At 39.2% G+C, this 19,858-nt stretch overlaps 1 protein-coding gene across 1 annotated transcript in view; it reads right to left on the bottom strand.

The window, feature by feature from the left end:
* The window catches only part of LOC114658435 (brefeldin A-inhibited guanine nucleotide-exchange protein 2-like), a 923,594-nt gene that overhangs the window by 603,161 nt on the left and 300,575 nt on the right, over positions 1-19,858 (bottom strand). The window contains exon 11 of the mRNA XM_051932465.1: positions 5,848-5,987. Coding sequence (XP_051788425.1) covers positions 5,848-5,987 — 140 coding nt within the window. The remainder of the gene's footprint in view (positions 1-5,847; positions 5,988-19,858) is intronic.

Consider the following 19,858-nt stretch of genomic DNA (forward strand, 5'->3'; position numbering starts at 1 on the left):
ATCGAACCTCGGACGTCAGCGTCAGAAGCGATGCCCCTAACGTTGCGCCACGGCGTGTGGTTCGTTTATTTGACAGCATGTAGATCGGGGTAATTACATTCACGGCATTCGAAGTCTGTGTCACAATCTGTTAGTGTGGGTGGTTACCTACCAGGTAACGCTTTGTGGTTGGCCAGCAATCTGCTAACATCCGCCACGGTGCCCTCAGTTTGTGAAGAGCAGATCATAGAATGGTTGCAATAGTTTACTGTCAAATAAATGCAAAGAGTACACGACACGTGTTTCGCCCTCATTCTGGGCTCATCAGGTGTACACACTCCACTGCACTCCCTTATATATATATATATATATATACATATATGTTGCATAGTTTACTGTCAAATAAAGCAAAGAGTACGCAACATGTATTTCGCCCTCATTTGGGCTCATCAGGCGTACACACTCTACTGCTCCCCTCTCAGGGAATCAAACCTCGGACATCAGCGTCAGAGACGAAGCCCCTTTACGCTGCGCCACGGCGTGTGGTTCGTTTGTTTATTTGACAGCCTGCAGGTCCGGAGTAATTACATTCATTGCATTCGTAGTCTGAGTCCCGACCTGAATTGTGTAGGCAGTTACCTACCAGGTAATGCTTGTGGTTGGTCTGCCATTAGGCAAACATCTGCCACGGTGCCCTCTTCAGTTGCGAGAAGCAGATCATGGAATGAGAACAAATTAGAATGAATAAATGAATAAATAAATAAATGAGAACAAATGAGGGCGAAACACGTATTGCGTACTCTTTGCATTATTTGATAGTAAACTATGCAACTTTCCACGATCTGCTTCTCACAACTGAAGAGGGCACCGTGGCGGATAAATGTAATGAATTATTATTATTATTATTATGTTTGCCTAATGGCAGACCAACCACAAGCATTACCTGGTAGGTAACCACCCACACAATTCAGGTCGGGACTCAGACTACGAATGCAATGAATACATACATACAGTGCATCCAGAAAGTATTCACGGTGCATCACTTTTTCCCCCTTTTGTTATGTTACAGCCTTATTCCAAAATTGATTCAATTCATTTTTTTCCTCAGAATTCTGCACACAACACCCCATAATGACAATGTGAAAAAAGTTTACTTAAGGTTTTTGCAAATTTATTAAAAATAAAAAAACTGAGAAATCACATGTACATAAGTATTCACAGCCTTTGCTCAATACTTTGTCGATGCACCTCTGGCAGCAATTACAGCCTCAAGTCTTGTTGAATATGATGCCACAAGCTTGGCACACCTATCCTTGGCCAGTTTCGCCCATTCCTCTTTGCAGCACCTCTCAAGCTCCGTCAGGTTGGATGGGAAGCGTCGGTGCACAGCCATTTTAAGATCTCTCCAGAGATGTTCAATCGGATTCAAGTCTGGGCTCTGGCTGGGCCACTCAAGGACATTCACAGAGTTGTCCTGAAGCCACTCCTTTGATATCTTGGCTGTGTGCTTAGGGTCGTTGTCCTGCTGAAAGATGAACCGTCGCCCCAGTCTGAGGTCAAGAGCGCTCTGGAGCAGGTTTTCATCCAGGATGTCTCTGTACATTGCTGCAGTCATCTTTCCCTTTATCCGGACTAGTCTCCCAGTTCCTGCCGCTGAAAAACATCCCCACAGCATGATGCTGCCACCACCATGCTTCACTGTAGGGATGGTGCCAGGTTTCCTCCAAACGTGACGCCTGGCATTCACACCAAAGAGTTCAATCTTTGCCTCATCAGACCAGAGAATTTTCTTTCTCATGGTCTGAGAGTCCTTTAGGTGCCTTTTGGCAAATTCCAGGCGGGCTGCCATGTGCCTTTTACTAAGGAGTAGCTTCCGTCTGGCCACTCTACCATACAGGCCTGATTGGTGGATTGCTGCAGAGACAGAGAGATGCCCGCACACACACACACACACGCACGAGAGAGAGAGAGAGAGACACACGCACGTACACACGCGCGAGAGAGACGCACGCACGCACGCACGCACATGCGAGAGAGACGCACACACGCACGCGAGAGAGAGAGATGCACGCACACGCGCACATACGCACACATGCCCTTGCACATGCACCTACACACATACGCCAGAGAGGGCCAGCCGCATAATCCACTGTAATCATGTTTTACAACAAAACAACAGAAAAATTTAACTGAAAAAATGCACTTAGCAACAAAGAATAGACTACGCTCACAACTTGCAGTTCTTGTTGCCGATTGATGCGTTTTTTTTTTTGGTTTTTTTTTTGCAGTGGGACATCGGATAATACAGAATGTTGGATAAGAGAGACTGTACTGTATATTATATATATATATATATATATATATATATATATCTATATATATATTTGCAGCTGGAGATCCACAAAGGGAGAAAAATTAATCACATATCATAAAGTAGTTTTTATTCCTGAGCTTTCAACCCCTGCCAGGGGTCTTCAAATGAGAACGCCATCAACAGACACTTGGATATAATTCCAGCATATGCAAACTTAAGAAGAACATATTCATAATAAACAAGACTTTACACCCAATTCCGCCCCCCCTCCTGACCACACTGACTTAACCACCTCCCCCACCACGTAATTTTTTCCTATATATTGCCTTTGATTCTTGTAAGTCTAAGCATTATACTCTGATGAAGACTCCTGGCATGGGTTGAAAGCTCAGGAAAAAAACTACTTTATGATACGCGATTCATTTTTCTCCCTTTGAGGATCTCCAGCTGCAAATATGCAAACCGTATCACAGACCTTCCCTTCCATATATATATATTATATATATATATATATATATTTTTTTTTTTTTTTTTTTGACCAAACTTAGTTTTCTAATTTCTATATTGTTCCCAATACACAGAACTTGGGAAATAACACATCACTTAATTAGCCCAGGAGTCCAATTAACACTAGAATTACCAGAGCCTACGAAAAAACTCGTAAATCTGTCCCACCTTAAATTGCGTCTTAAAGCCGTTTGCACATCTCCGCCAGAGTCTTTTGTCATCTAAATGTGCTGATAAACAAAAGCTACTAGCAGCCAGCTATTCCATCCCCCCACCGACTTAGAATGAACTTCTCCTAGCTCATGCCTTGCCTTGATTTGATTATTTGGGATTGAAGTGGAGTGGAAATAATTCGAGCGTTATTTGGAATACACGCATTTCATGTGTGTTCCGTTTCTACAGTATAGTAGTCTGTGCAAACACATTTTTCAAACAGAAACGTTTTTCATATTCTAATAGTAAATGACAAAATGTAGGCATAAACTATATAACGTATGAAGCCTGAAGTCCAAATATCAAAGAAACACTTTCACAAAAGGTACAAATAAGAGAACACGTGCGCTTTTATTCAAAAATATAACTGCACAAAAAAAAAAGCCGCGTTAGCATGCCACATTGACACTCTTGCTGCATCCGCCGCGGTGGCGTAATGGTATCAGTTCCTGACTGGGAATCAGAGGGTGGCGAGTTCGATCCCACACGGCTCCACTTCGAGAAATGAACTGCTCTTATTCTTACAATTTTAGAATAACAACATAAATTTCATTTCAGTCTGTAACAGCCGGTGTAACTTATGATACTGGTAAAGGTTAGCTTTTTTTTTTTTTTTAATTCACTTTTCATTCTCGCAGTCGATGAATACTAACGCCCCCCAAAAGGGTTCTGACACATAAACGCTGGCGAAGCTGCCTTCTTCGTATCTCACCGTCACTTGATTTTCTTTTTATTCAGTGTTATTGAGTGTTCCTGCCAGTCCCCACATGTTGCTGTATGCTGTTTCTTTTGTACTCCAGGACATGCAGAGGAGAGAATGATTTCACATTATTTATGCTGTATTCACATAAAATTTTCACACCTGATCTGTTCGTTTTCAAATAATATTGCATTAGTGCGATGAAGTTTTCACATATATTGTCTCTTTCAGGTGTGTAATAGAAACCACAGCATAGAGAGAAGTGAATACATTGCTTCTTACAGGAAAAGGTGATGGAAAAAGTGCATTGGTACGAGAATGCAGTCACGAGTATACTGCAGAGCTATAGCTATAGCTATTTCTTTATATGAAAACAGCATAAATAATGTGAAATCATTCTCTCCTCTGCATGTCCTGGAGTACAAAAGAAACAGCATACAGCAACATGTGGGGACTGGCAGGAACACTCAATAACACTGAATAAAAAGAAAATCAAGTGACGGTGAGATACGAAGAAGGCAGCTTCGCCAGCGTTTATGTGTCAGAACCCTTTTGGGGGGGGGGGGGGGCGTTAGTATGCATCGACTGCGAGAATGAAAAGTGAAAAAAAAAAAAAAAAAAAAGCTAACCTTTACCAGTATCATAAGTTACACCGGCTGTTACAGACTGAAATGAAATTTATGTTGTTATTCTAAAATTGTAAGAATAAGAGCAGTTCATTTCTCGAAGTGGAGCCGTGCAGGATCGAACTCGCCACCCTCTGATTCCCAGTCAGGAACTGATACCATTACGCCACCGCGGCGGATACAGCAAGAGTGTCTATGTGGCATGCTAACGTGGCTTTTTTTTTTTGTGCAGTTATATTTTTGAATAAAAGCGCACGTGTTCTCTTATTTGTACCTTTTGTGAAAGTGTTTCTTTGATATATGGACTTCAGGCTTCATACATTATATAGTTTATGCCTACATTTTGTCATTTACTATTAGAATATGAAAAACGTTTCTGTTTGAAAAATGTGTTTGCACAGACTACTATACTGTAGAAACGGAACACACATGAAATGCGTGTATTCCAAATAACGCTCGAATTATTTCCACTCTAAAACTCCACTTCAATCCCAAATAATCAAATCTAGGCAAGGCATGAGCTAGGAGAAGTTCATTCTAAGTCGGTGGGGGGATGGAATAGCTGGCTGCTAGTAGCTTTTGTTTATCAGCACATTTAGATGACAAAAGACTCTGGCGGAGATGTGCAAACGGCTTTAAGACGCGATTTAAGGTGGGACGGATTTACGAGTTTTTTCGTAGGCTCTGGTAATTCTAGTGTTAAGAACAGAAGCTGGTTAGAAGAAAAACCTGCAGCGACAGGGGGGCCACAGGACAGAGGTTGGGAAACACTGCTTTAGGTCATCTTTCGCCTTATCTGCTATGTTCCTTTATAACTGCCTTTTAGCTTCTCTTAGAATACTTTGTGATAGTTGCCCAAATATATTCTACAATTTGCAGCTGATTTTTCTTTTGCAGGTTCTTTAACTTCTTATTTACTCACTGCAGATTTTTTTAAAATTTCCTACTAATTCCAATTTCTGTAATGTACCTGTCCTGCATTGTATGTAAAATGTTTTAAAAACAGTACATTAATCCTCAATTGTCTCCACACTTAAAAGCTTATCCCAAAATAAAACTGTAGGTAATAAAAGCCATCAAAATAAGCTACACCTGCTGTGAAATGAGAGGAAACAGTTAACATGGCCTGTGCACACAATTAAGATGTGCCACTGAAAGGAAAACACCATTTCAGATCTATTATACGCTGAAGGGATTGTGTGTTTTAGGAGTCTTGAGTACATATAGAATTTCCCTAGATGAAGCTGAAAAGTTTTGTTGGGATAAAAGAATTGTGGTCTTCCCTGTTCAAATTATTACCACTGAATTTCTCACAAGAATAAAGGGATGCAGAAAATAAGATTAGCTATTAAAAGACACTATTGGAGGCAAACTCAACATTAACTGATTACTATTAATATAGTAGAAATTCTTTTTATAACTTTTTTCTAATGTCATCAGTTTTGACATTTATGTGCCCTACATGCTGCACAAACAATATGTAAATGACGACCTAATAGTATTCATACCTGAATAGATGATATTCCAAGCTCCTGTCCACTTCTGCCTTGAGCAATTTTTGACAAGTCATTTACAAGACGCTCAAAGATATTAGCAGCGTTTAAATCACAGTCATAGTTCACATAAATATCCACTACACATTGTGCATCTGCAAACAAGAAAGATGAAGAAATATTCAATACTAGTCATTTAGCCCGTTACAATAACGGGTGCTAGAACAGTAGTGCATAAACATTAGTAGGAACAGTCTATATTAAATGGCAAGGGACTTTGACCTCATTCTTTTGGCTGGTCGTATTTTTCTTTCTTTCATCCTTTCTTTTGTTGATGTTTACTTGCTGAGCTGACCGTTCTTCGTGGGCTGCCGCCATGTATTGTGTGTCTTTAATTTTCTGTGACAGTAATACTGTCTTGTACGGCTCTATTCAATAAGGGCGTGCACAAAAAGGCGAGCTTCAAAAGGGTGACCTCAATTGAGTGAGGCGAATAAAGGCGTTCGTAGATAATTTAGTTCAAATGGCTCTGGAATATGTGAAGAGCAACAAAGGTGCATATCTTTATTTACACGCGCCTTTATTCGCTGTGACCAATTGAGATCGCCCTTTTGAGGCTTGCCTTTTTGTGCACGCCCTTATTGAAGGATACCGTCTTGTACGTCCGTAATATACCTTTAATTTTCTCTGGCGGTAATACAGGCGTGCGCGTCAGTAATATGCCTTTAATCTCCTCTGACAGTAATACTGGCTTGTATGTGGCTGTAATATGTGTCACTGTATTGTGTACCTTTAATTTCCTCTCGCAGTAATACTGGTTTGTATTTCCGTAAAACGCCTCTAACTTTCTCTGACAGTAATATCGTGCGTCGCACCATGCCCCGCGCATGCGCACTTCATCAGAAGACACCCACACACGGACACCTGGACGCACAAAGGGATTTTATATACTGTATATAGATGGTCAAACCATACCAAATATGCTTAATGTACAGTGCATACGGAAAGTATTGACAGCGCATCACTTTTTCCACATTTTGTTATGTTACAGCCTTATTCCAAAATGGATTAAATTCATTTTTTTCCTCAGAATTCTACACACAACACCCCATAATGACAACATGAAAAAAGTTTACTTGAGGTTTTTGCAAATTTATTAAAAATAAAAAAACTGAGAAATCACATGTACATAAGTTTTCACAGCCTTTGCTCAATACTTTGTCGATGCACCTTTGGCAGCAATTACAGCCTCAAGTCTTTTTGAATATGATGCCACAAGCTTGGCACACCTATCCTTGGCCAGTTTCGCCCATTCCTCTTTGCAGCACCTCTCAAGCTCCATCAGGTTGGATGGGAAGCGTCGGTAAACAGCCATTTTAAGATCTCCCCAGAGATGTTCAATCGGATTCAAGTCTGGGCTCTGGCTGGGCCACTCAAGGACATTCACAGAGTTGTCCTGAAGCCACTCCTTTGATATCTTGGCTGTGTGCTTAGGGTCATTGTCCTGCTGAAAGATGAACCGTCGCCCCATCTGAGGTCAAGAGTGCTCTGGAGCAGGTTTTCATCCAGGATGTCTCTGTACATTGCTGCAGTCATCTTTCCCTTTATCCTGACTAGTCTCCCAGTCCCTGCCGCTGAAAAACATCCCCACAGCATGATGCTGCCACCACCATGCTTCACTGTAGGGATGGTATTGGCCTGGTGATGAGCGGTGCCTGGTTTCCTCCAAACGTGACACCTGGCATTCACACCAAAGAGTTCAATCTTTGTCTCATCAGACCAGAGAATTTTCTTTCTCATGGTCTGAGAGTCCTTCACGTGCCTTTTGGCAAACTCCAGGTGGGCTGCCATGTGCCTTTTACTAAGGAGTGGCTTCCGTCTGGTGACTCTACCATACAGGCCTGATTGGTGGATTGCTGCAGAGATGGTTGTTCTTCTGGAAGGTTCTCCTCTCTCCACAAAGGATCTCTGGAGGTCTGACAGAGTGACCATCGGGTTCTTGGTCACCTCCCTGACTAAGGCCCTTCTCCCCCGATCGCTCAGTTTAGATGGCCGGCCAGCTCTAGGAAGAGTCCTGGTGGTTTTCAACTTCTTCCACTTATGGATCATGGAGGCCACTGTGCTCATTGGGACCTTCAAAGCAGCAGAAATTTTTCTGTAACCTTCCCCAGATTCGTGCCTCAAGACAATCCTGTCTCGGAGGTCTACAGACAATTCCTTTGACTTCATGCTTAGTTTCTGCTCTGACATGAACTGTCAAGTGTGGGACATTATATAGACAGGTGTGTGCCTTTCCAAATCATGTCCAATCAACTGAATTTACCACAGGTGGACTTCAATTAAGCTGCAGAAACATCTCAAGGATGATCAGGGGAAACAGGATGCACCTGAGCTCAATTTTGAGCTTCGTGGCAAAGGCTGTGAATACTTATGTACATGTGCTTTCTCAAGTTTTTTATTTTTAATAAATTTGCAAAAATCTCAAGTAAACTTTTTTCACGTTGTCATTACGGGGTGTTGTGTGTAGAATTCAGAGGAAAAAAATGAATTTAATCCATTTTGGAATAAGGCTGTAACATAACAAAACGTGGAAAAAGTGATGCGCTGTGAATAGTTTCCGGATGCACAACATAGACTGAACAAACCGAGGGCCAAACTTTCACAGTGCAAATTCTCTATGGGCCAGAATGGATCAGACCAGGCTAGGACAACAGTTCTCATAAACCTCACACACTTGAATAGGAATACTCACTCCTGGAGGCCCTCATCCAATCACCTATTCATTTTCACCAATCACCACCATTTTTTCCCTTGCAAAGTTTTTATCAGTTTGTAGCAAGGTTTGCTGACTGAGGTCTTAGGAGTTTCCAAAAAATTAATATATGTTGTGATAATAAATGCAAAGAATATTTCTTACAATAAAAAATACAAACTTTAAAACTGAATTAAAATAAAAGATTTCCTATAATAAAAAGGAAGATACACATTTTAGAGTCAGAACTGACACACAGACACCAGCCACAGTTAACACTAGAATCCCTGAAGCCTACGAAAAAAGTCGTAATCCCAAGCCTTCTTAAATCCTTTGCACCTCTTTCATCAGCACCTTTGTTTTGCAAATGTGTCAATCATCACAAGCAGCCTGATATACCATCCCCCACCAATGCAGCTGAAGTTCTCCCAGCTAAAGTCTTTTTATCTGGGTGTGGGATGCCTGGCTTTGTATAGGGTAAATAATATATCGTTATTTGGAATACATACATTTCATGTGTGTTCCGTGTCTATAATAATCTATATAAATGTAGGATGACAGGAAATGCGAGGCAGAAAATGTTGAACACATAACTGAAACAGAGACTTTTTTCATGTTTTATTAATAATTGACAAAATGTTGACATGAAGTGTATATTGTGTGAAGACTGAAGTCCAAGTATCAAATAAACACATTCACAAAAGGTATAACAAAACAAGTATGCTTCTATTCAAGAATATAACCAAAGAAAAACAATTTGGGTTCGGGTACAAAGTAGGTTTTATATAATTAAAACATACATTTGATTTGAGTCTGTAACAGCCAATATAAATTTTGTGGACTTGTATAAGTTTTTTTATTATTCAGTTTTATTCTCTCAGTCACGTTCACGCTCTCCCAGATCTGGTACTGTTAGTTTTCACATAAAGACATGGTATAACTGAAGTGAATTGAAGGTTTTACATCGGTGAAAGAGAACAGAAGCCCTCCACGCAAGAAACATCCAGTCACACAGAAGAACAACTCAACTACACCAAGAGTAAAGGTGAAAGATGGCACTGTTTGGATGCAGCAAGAGCTTGAGCGTCATCCTGCTGCTAGTGAATCTGCCACACACATGTCCTTCAACAAAACAGCAGGGCCTACAGAGTTCATTTAAATAATAGCTATAAAAATACCAGGTCACTAACTCTAAATGATAAATGGTGGAAAGACCCGGGATCAAACCTGCAACCTCTTGATCATGAGACAGCGGTTGTTACCACTGCACCAACCAAATGGACATGTCTACTTTGTGCCCTAACTGAATTTCATTTTCTTTTGTTATATTCTTGAATAAAAGCACTCTTGTTTTGTTATACCTTTTGTGAAAGTGTTTATTTGATATTTGGACTAAAGTCTTCACACATTATACACTTCATGTCAACATTTTGTCAATTATTACTAAAACATGAAAACATTCTCTGTTTTAGTTATGTGTTCAATATTTCCTGCCATCCTTCATTTACATAGATCGTTGTAGACGCGCAACAGACATGAAATGTATGTATTCTAAATGACGATATATTATTTACCCTCTACAATTCAAGGCATGTCACACCCAAATACATAGACTTGAGCTCTGAGAATCTTCTGTGCGACTTCAGCTGTGTCAGTGGGGGATGGGAAAGCAGGCTGGTTGTTACCTGTGCTGCTTGACACAATTGCAAAACAAAGGCGCTGATGAAAGAAGCATGAAGGAATTTATGGTGGCCCGGATTATGACTTTTTTCATAGATTTCAAGGACTCTAGTGTTAAGTAGCTCTTGGAAAACCCACTTATTAGAACTTTTCTTTTGGCGATCAAGACTCTCACTGTCAGCAACGGGCAACACAGGGTGGACTGCTCAAACCTCCTCAAGAGAAATACTTCCAGTTGGTGAGCTCTCCTCAATGTCCTTTCTGCCTTCTCTTTCTTTTCCAGTCTAACCTACTGATAAGTTGAGCTCCTTTTATGCAGTACCAACACACATTGCTCTGTGATGTCAACCCTATTGAATCTCAGATATGTTTTTCCACACAGATCCAAATCGCAACAGTATTTCTACATCTTAATGCAAAACAAACACATTATTAATCCACAGCAATTGGGAAATAAGGCTCAATTCACTTACAAAATATAAACTCAAAACAAAATACAATCACTAGTAAGCACTGATACACAAACATTGAGAAGTAACCTCAAAGATGTTTAGATAGATAGATAGATAGATAGATAGATAGATAGATAGATAGATAGATAGATAGATAGATAGATAGATAGATAGATAGATAGATAGATAGATAGATAGATAGATAGATAGATAGATAGATAGATAGATAGATAGATAGATAGATAGATAGATAGATAGATAGATAGATAGATAGATAGATAGATAGATACTAAGTTATGCAAGTTTAGTAAATGAAAGTGTTTAAAAAAATTCCTCCAATCCATTCATTTAGTGGAGGTCAGAAAACTATCTTGCTTTCAATTATATGTTAAATTGCCAACTGTGGTATTAGGCCAAAGTTGGGGGCAGAGAAATTCTGCGTGTGCACTTAAAATTAATGATACTGGGTATACACCATATATTGGACATCAACCTTGTTGAACAAGAAGCTTTACCATTATGTGAACACAAGGAGATCTATTCATTATAGTTGAGCCACTGCTGCATATTGGGGTGGAGGGCTGAAGGAAAACCTGGTCAGCAAAGAGAGTCCTAGGAAGATTGCTCCAGGATTTCTGGATGTTGTGCCTGACTGTGTCACAGATTCAACCTGCTGAGATGTCAGTCTTCATCTAAAATTTATTTTATATTTTAACAAAATGAAATACGCTTTATGCCAATATTTTGCATTATTATCAATTTTTGCTTTATGCCCTTCCTCACCATAACCTATCATCTATGGAGGAGGAGCGAAAGCTTTAGATTTGTCAGAAATTACATCTTGCCGTAAGAAGGGGCATGAGTTGCCTCGAAATCTTGCATAGAGTAATCATTTTAGTTAGCTGATAAAAGGTCTCATTTTGCTTGACTTCTCACTGCATGGATTTTTGGCAAACTCTAGATGTGCCCTAAAGCAGTGGTTTTCAACCTTTTTCTCCTTGGCACCCAATCTCTGTTACAGAGAGGGTGTCTGTTATATTGTAGGTCAACAATGGTTCCAGGCAAAAATTTCCCCCACATAAATTACTCAACAGACTATTCATAAGCTGGCGGGAGGAGTAAGGGTATAGGTGATCAAGCTTAATGACAAACCGAATAAAAGTTTATTATTTATTGGAGCATCAAACAGATATAGCAGGGGATTGGGGAATCCATGAGCTGCTGATCCAATGAAACAGCCCAACATGTATGGAGTATGGGGGTGGCTTCAGTAAACTTTCAGGTGGGAAATGGGACTACCAATTAAATGGGAATATTGCTGATGGGAACGCTCCAATGCTAAATCCAGAGAGTAAAGAAGCAGCCATTTTAATAAACTTATGAAAACTATATCTGTAGTGATTAATTTTGCATTTTAAAAATTTATTTATTTTCAGAAATACATAATATTTTCATCCATCGTTTAGAAAGTATCACTTAAGCCAAGTTCAGTAGTGAGCAGCTTTCGTTAGTATCAAAAATACCTGCAGTGGGAAGTTGGTCTCGACCGTTATAGGAGATGGACGTCTGAAGCTGAGCTCTGCTTGCAGCGGCCTTGATTTCCCACGTATTTCACATTGTTTAGAGGTATCCTGTATTTAACCCAACCAAGGAACTTCCACTACAATATACAAGCATGAGTAACAAGAAGAAAAGTCAGAAAGAACCGGAAAAGAAACTTAAAGCTGATTCAAAGTCTGGACAGACATCCGGCCCGAGAGCAAGGTATGGCCTCTCGGAAACTGACTTGGAACAGGCAGACGAAGGCACAGATCTCCTGGGACCCCGCTCCATTGTTTAGTCTCCAGTCGAGAGTGAAAATGGGAGCGAAGGTGTAAGTGATACAGGTGATACATGTCGCGTTGGATCGCCGATTTCTGAGGATCATTCGAGACTAGAAAAGGCCCTGCGGGATGTGCTTTCATCTACTCATCGCGAGCCTGCAGCACCTGTTGTACTTCCACTCGCAGAGCATGAAATCCGAAGCGAACTGTCCGAACTGAAAGAGATGATTGCTACACTGGCTATGGCTATAAATGAGCTTAAGAAGGAAAACAATAATGATCTTATGAAGTCTAACATTGAGCTTAAGAAGGATAACAAAGACCGGGAAACGTGTCTATTTAAACATTTTGACGTGAACTTTAAAGGCATGTTTGAGAAATTAGAACAACACATTGAAGAAAATAGATTCAAACTGAAAATGCTTTCCTACCAGATTAAAGACGTTACAGATCAGCTGGATGACGTTAAGCAGGCATTCACGGCTTGAGTTGAAACAGCGGAACAATTGGCGTCTAACGTCGATGAAAAAGCCACAGCTGCGAATTCCGAATGCAAAAAACTCGGAGACAGACTTGCGGCCCTGGAAGATGGGCACAGAAGAAATAATATAAGAATTGAGGGTATACCTGAGAAACGAGAAAGCTCAAGCCCAATGAAATTTGCCGTAGAATTACTGTCTAAAATAATTGGAGATGATTTTAAACTCGACATTGAGATAGCAGCTGCTTATTGCACATACAGTTCTAATACCTTTAAACCCAGGTCTTTTATTGTCCGCTTCAAGCAACTACGATGTAAGCTTGATGTGATGGCACTTCTCAGACACAAGCAAGGAATTATATTTGAAAATAATCTTATTCGTATTTTCCCCAACTTCTCACCATCAACAGCTGCAAAATGTGCAGCCTACTCTGACATTAAAAAGTTGCTACGGGAAGCTGATATCAAATACAGCCTCTTGTATCCCGTCAAACTGAAAGTGGAAGTTCAAGATCAATATTATATTTTTTCAAGCAAAGAAGAAGCCAAAAAGGAATTAAAGAAGCTGTTTCCATCACTCTTTTGAAAGTTAATAAGGAGCCGTATTCTATCAAGGCATGGGAAGGACCTGTCATCTGCTCTCTGGATCCATATTTAAAAAGAGACTGGTATTATAATTATACATCCTTTTCTTTATCTGGACATTATATGTTTATGTCTTAATCAGAGTTATAGACTGAAGTGTGAAAGTAATTAAAGTAGGATTTGTTTTTTTTATTACCTTAAAGTAGACTGTTTAACATCCTACACTTGGTTTATTGCTATTTATACTATTTATACTATTACATTATACCTTTTTTTTTTATTACCTTAAAGTAGACTGTTTAACATCATACACTTGATTTATTGCTATCTATACTATTACATTATACTATTATAGTAGGAATTACCATGTTTATCCTAGACTACTTTTTAAAATCATTCCCAGGGTTCATTATTTTTTTATCTTAATATTTTAATTTTTAAAATTGCTGAAGATTATTTTAAGCTTAGATTGTTAATGATTATATTTTCGGCAGATAGTATTAAGAATTCATCTGCAATAGATATCTCTTTGTTTTAATTCTCTAAGGCCGCTGCGGGGTGGGGTTTGTTTTGTTTTGGACGTGCTCTGTCTCTTCGTATGTCAGAGGACCGGGACATCGTGAAGTGGGATCAAGCCTCATGTGGGGAGGGAAAATGGGGGGGTGGGGGGATAAAGGGGGTAGAGAAGGAGAGCAGGCTATATCTAATCTATTCTTCTAATCCTTATAACTATAAATATCAATGCAACAATAGGCTAAAATGCAATAACTCATGGGGAAATTTTAAACTAAGATTGAAACTGCCTCATTACCAGTTAAGACTATAAAATGACATTAAAAACTCAGAATCAATGTCTCCATGATGGGACAGTTAACTTTGTGAGCTGGAATGTTAAAGGGCCTGAATCACGAATTAAAGAGAAAGAAAGTATGCTCTCACCTAACAGGCTTAAACGCTAAAATAGTATTTTTACAGGAGACCCACTTACTAAGCAAGGATCAGTTCAGACTACAAAAAGACTGGACTGGCCAAATGTTCCATTCTAGCTTTATAAAGAAAACTAGAGGGGTGGGAATTCTCATACAGAGAACAGTTCCATTTGTAGCATCGGACCCTGAAGGGAGATATGTGATGGTCACGGGCAACTTATATAACAGTAAAATGATATTGATAAATGTTTATGCACCCAATGCTGATGATAAGGAATTCATGCAAAATCTATTTGCATCCATTCCCAATGTGAATACTCATAAAATTATAATGGCTGGGGACTTTAATTGTGTTTTATTCCACTCTTAGATAGGACTCCTGTGTCAGGGGGGACGATATCTAATACTGCAAAGACAATTACACAGTTTTTAAATGATCACAACTTATCAGACCCCTGGAGGTTTCTTAACCCAAACTCAAGAACATATTCGTTCTACTCACCAGTACATTATAGCTACTCAAGAATTGATTATTTTTTTATAGATAATTATTTCTTGTCTACAATTAAATCATGCAAATATGACACAATTGTTATCTCCGACCATGCACCTCTAGTCTTGGAACTAAAATCAATAAGCCCCTCACACTCACCTCGCAGATGGCGCCTTAACCCTCTTCTACTGGCAGACGAGAACTGCACAGAATTTATATCCAAACAAATCAGCTTCTTCCTAGAGACAAACATGCCCACAGAGGTTTCCGCAGGAACACTCTGGGAAACTCTAAAGGCCTTCTAAAGAGGACAGATTATTTCATTTGTTTCCCACAGAAATAAATTAGAAACCAAGAAAATATCAGAGCTAAGAAGCAAAATTACTAGAATAGATGAAGAATAAGCCAGGCGTCCAAGCGAAGCTCTCCACAGGAAAAGGCAGGCCCTGCATACAGAACTTAACATCTAAAGAAACTGAACAACTTATTTATAAGTCTAGACATTATTACAATGAACACGGAGAAAAAGCTAATAAGCTTTTAGCTCAACAAATTCACAAACAAGAAGTTCGTAATGCAATACCAGTAATTACCAACACGAATGGAGAAGAAATTATAGACCATAAAAATATAATGCACACATTTAGAGATTATTATAAATCCTTATATTCTACTGAGCTCAAAGAAGACAAGACACAATTTAATGCATTTCTGGATATATTACAGACACCACACATAGATGCTTTAAGTGCTGAGGAACTGGATAAACCTCTAATGCTAACAGAATTACTAGATGCTATAAAGTCACTACAAAGCGGGAAATCAGCAGGCCCTGATGGTTACCCCGTAGAATTTTATAAGAAATTCCCCACTCAGCTAGCTCCCCTCTTATTGGCAACATTTACAGAAGCTAGAGACAACCAAATACTACCTCAAACATTTCGACAAGCATTAATTACCGTCTTTCCTAAACAAAATAAGGACTTGTTACAATGTGCATCATACAGACCAATTTTACTCCTGAATAATGATGTTAAGATACTCTCAAAAATTCTAGCTAGAAGGATGGAGAAAGTGCTGCCCTTGGTAATATCACAGAATCAAACTGGATTTATTAAAGGTCGACATCTATCTTCTAAACTCCGACGCTTGTTTAATGTTATATATTCACCAGCAAAATCAAACACCCCAGAGATATTACATCATTAGACGCAGAAAAAACATTTGATATGATTGAATGGAACTACCTTTTCACTGCACTGGAGAAATTTGGGTTTGGCCCGAATATTTGTGCATGGATCAAACTACTGTATACCAATCCAGAAGCTTCAGTTTGTATTAACAACATTTGCTCAGACTACTTTAAGCTAGAACGTGGCACCAGACAAGGATGTCCCTTGTCACCACTGCTGTTTGCAATCGCAATTGAACCACTGGCGGTTCATTGCCGAAATATCTGGTCTTAAAATTAATCTGAATAAAAGAATACTCTTTCCAGTGAATTCACAAGCATATAATATTAGATTGGACACCCTACCTTTTACCATAGTAGATCAGTTTAAATACCTAGGGGTAAATATCACAAGTAAACATAAAGCTCTTTATTAACAAAATTTTGCCGTCTGTATGGAAAAAATTAAGCAAGACCTGGATAGATGGTCAACACTTCATCTCACTCTAGCCGGAAGAATTAACGTTGTTAAGATGAATATCCTTCCTAAACTTCTTTTTTTTATTTCAAAACATTCCAATATATATCAATAAATAATTTTTTAAGCAATTAGATTCAACAATAACCTCATTCCTTTGGAACTCAAAACACCCATGTATCCGAAGAGCAACCCTACAAAGACCTCAGGCAGAAGGTGGCATGGCTCTACCTAATTTTCAGTTTTATTACTGGGCAGCAAACATACAAGCCATAAAAACCTGGACACAAATAGATGAACATACACAGGCCTGGTCCGCAATAGAAATAAAATCCTGTAGTACTTCTTTATACTCTCTGCTCTGCTCTCCAATAAATGCAAGTTATCGCAAATATACTAATAACCCAATTGTGCTTTACTCACTTAGAATATGGAACCAAATTAGAAAGCATTTTAAGATGGAAAATCTTTTATCGATGGCACCTCTGCAAGAAAACCACCTCTTTCAATCCTCGCAAACATATCCAGTTTTTAATACCTGGAAAAGTTTCGGGATTAAAATGCTCAGAGATCTTTATATAGACAACATATTTGCATCTTTTGAACAATTACGTTCAAAATTCAACCTCCCAGCTACACATTTCTTTCACTATCTTCAAATTAGAAATTTTGTTAAACAGAAATTGCCCGATTTTCCCCACCTCACACCCTCCACAATGCTGGAAAAAATACTACTCAATGCCAAGGAATTAAACACCATTTCCGCATTATATAAAATCCTATTAGAGTCCCTACCTTTCAAAGATCCATGAGGACATTGGGAAGAAGATCTCTTAATCAATATATCAGAAAAGGAGTGGAAGGTAGCAAAGCAGAGAATTCACTCGAGCTCCATATGCGCAAAGCATAGAATTATTCAACTAAAAATTATATATCAAGCTCATCTGTCTCGCTTAAAACTGTCCAAAATGTTTCCAGGGCAAGATCCAACCTGCGAACGCTGCAACCAAGCTCCTGCCTCACTGGGTCACATGTTCTGGGTCTGCACCAAATTAACATCATTTTGAACAAAAATTTTTAAGTGCCTTTCAGACAGCCTTGGGGTCACAATCCCTCCTAACTCACTAACAGCAGTGTTCGGTGATCTTCCAGACGGACTTGAAGTGGAAAAGGACAAGCAAACGGTGATTGCATTCACTACACTTTTGGCACGCAGACTTATTCTGTTAAATTGGAAGAATCCTAACTCTCCTCTGATAAGTCAGTGGGAAACCGATATTTTATATTATCTGAAATTGGAAAAAATCAAATTCTCAGTTAGAGGATCTGTACAAAATTTTTTCAAAACCTGGCAGGATCTGATCAATATTATTTTAAAATAAGAGAAATAACTATTACCGCATTTAATTCCCTTCTCCATCTCTTATTTACATATATATTTATTTCTCCCTTTCCTTTGATTAATGTTGTCTTATTAAAAAGCCCTAAGCAATTCTCCTTTAGCTAAGCTCTCCTTCTCAGGGGTGAGGTTTGATTTGTCTTTAATTTGTTTGGCTATAAATTGATCTATTTGTATGGAATGATTACAATAAAAATTAATAAAATATATTAAAAAAAAAAATACCTGCAGTGACAGAGTCCATATTTTGTTTAATTATTGGTTATTATTTAAACTTAAAAATGCCTACATAATTTATATTATTACTAAGAAATTAGCAATAAAATATATTTTATTAAATAGTCTGTAACAGCCAATGTTTGAAATAGCTTCTTAGTTTTGTATTATGCATAATAAAATCAAATCAGTGTAACAGCACTTGCAGAAAACATTTTTGTTAATATACAGTGCTCAAAAAAACTAAGGGAACACAATCTTCACAGTCTCACACCAAGTCAATTAAGCCTCAGTGATATCAATCTGTCCATTTAGGAAGCATAAGCAATTGTGAATCAACTTCACTTGCTTTGATGCAAATGAAAGTGACAATAAGTGCACTGGAGAGGAAACAGAAAGACAATCCACCAAAAATAGAATGGTTTTTAAAGGTGGTGAAAACTGACAATTGCTCTCTCCTTATACTACCTGACTGATTTGTGTTTAGTTTTTCATTTTTGGTAGTGTCCTTGTCACTACAGGTAGCTGCACAGGTAGTCCAGCAACTCCAGGATGGCACATCCATATGTGACGTCGCAAGAAAGTTTGCTGTCTCTCCCAGCACAGTCTCAAGAGCATGGAGGAGATACCAGGAGACAGGCCATTACACAAGGAATGCTGGAAAGGGCTGCAGAAGAGCATCGACCCATCAGCAGGAACGGTATCTGCGCCTTTATGCAAGGAGGAACAGGACGAGCTCTACCAGAGCCCTACAAAATGACAAGCACCTCTGTCAAGACTGCAGCAAAACTACAAGATTAGAAATATCATGTTAGGGGGACCTCACATATTCATGTGCTACACTGGTAGACCTTGAAGGAATAATAGTACAGAACAACTATCCTAAATGATGCAATTGGTACTTCTGAAGTCAAAGTTATTATTTCACAATCATGGCATACATATATGGAGTCCCAAATGAGGCAGACTACCTCACAGGTGGCACAGTGGTAGTGCTGCTGCTTTGCAGTAAGGAGACTGTGGAAGAGTGTGGGTTCGCTTCCCGGTTCCTCCCTGTGTGGATAGCGCTTTGAGTACTGAGAAAAGCGCTATATAAATGTAATGAATTATTATTATATTATTACCTGCAATGTGAGGGAGCGTCAGTTACCTCACTACAGCCATGTGGCTTCCTGAGGGTTCACAATCCCCAGAGGGTGATCCAGTTCGCAGGATCGTCATTGTTGAGGACCCGAGTGACTGGACCACGCCAAGGGGATGCCCACGTAACACCTGGCTATGGCAGATGAGGTTCATTTCCGGAGGGTGGGACTGGACAGCGTGTCCTCCTGGGGGGTTACCAACCAGGATCCTGAGTTGTTTCGTCGTGTGGTAGGTACAGCAACGCGATGTACTAGTGCATGCTCCCCAAACTGACCTAACCTGATGGCATACACACATTATACAGTTTATGTCTCTATTTTGTCATTTATCATTTATTACTAAAACATGAAAAACGTTTCTATTTTAACGATGTGTTTATAAAGATTGTTGTAGACACGGAACACACATGAAATGCATGTGTTCC

Source organism: Erpetoichthys calabaricus, chromosome 10 (assembly GCF_900747795.2).
Source record: "Erpetoichthys calabaricus chromosome 10, fErpCal1.3, whole genome shotgun sequence".
Lineage (NCBI taxonomy): Eukaryota > Metazoa > Chordata > Cladistia > Polypteriformes > Polypteridae > Erpetoichthys > Erpetoichthys calabaricus.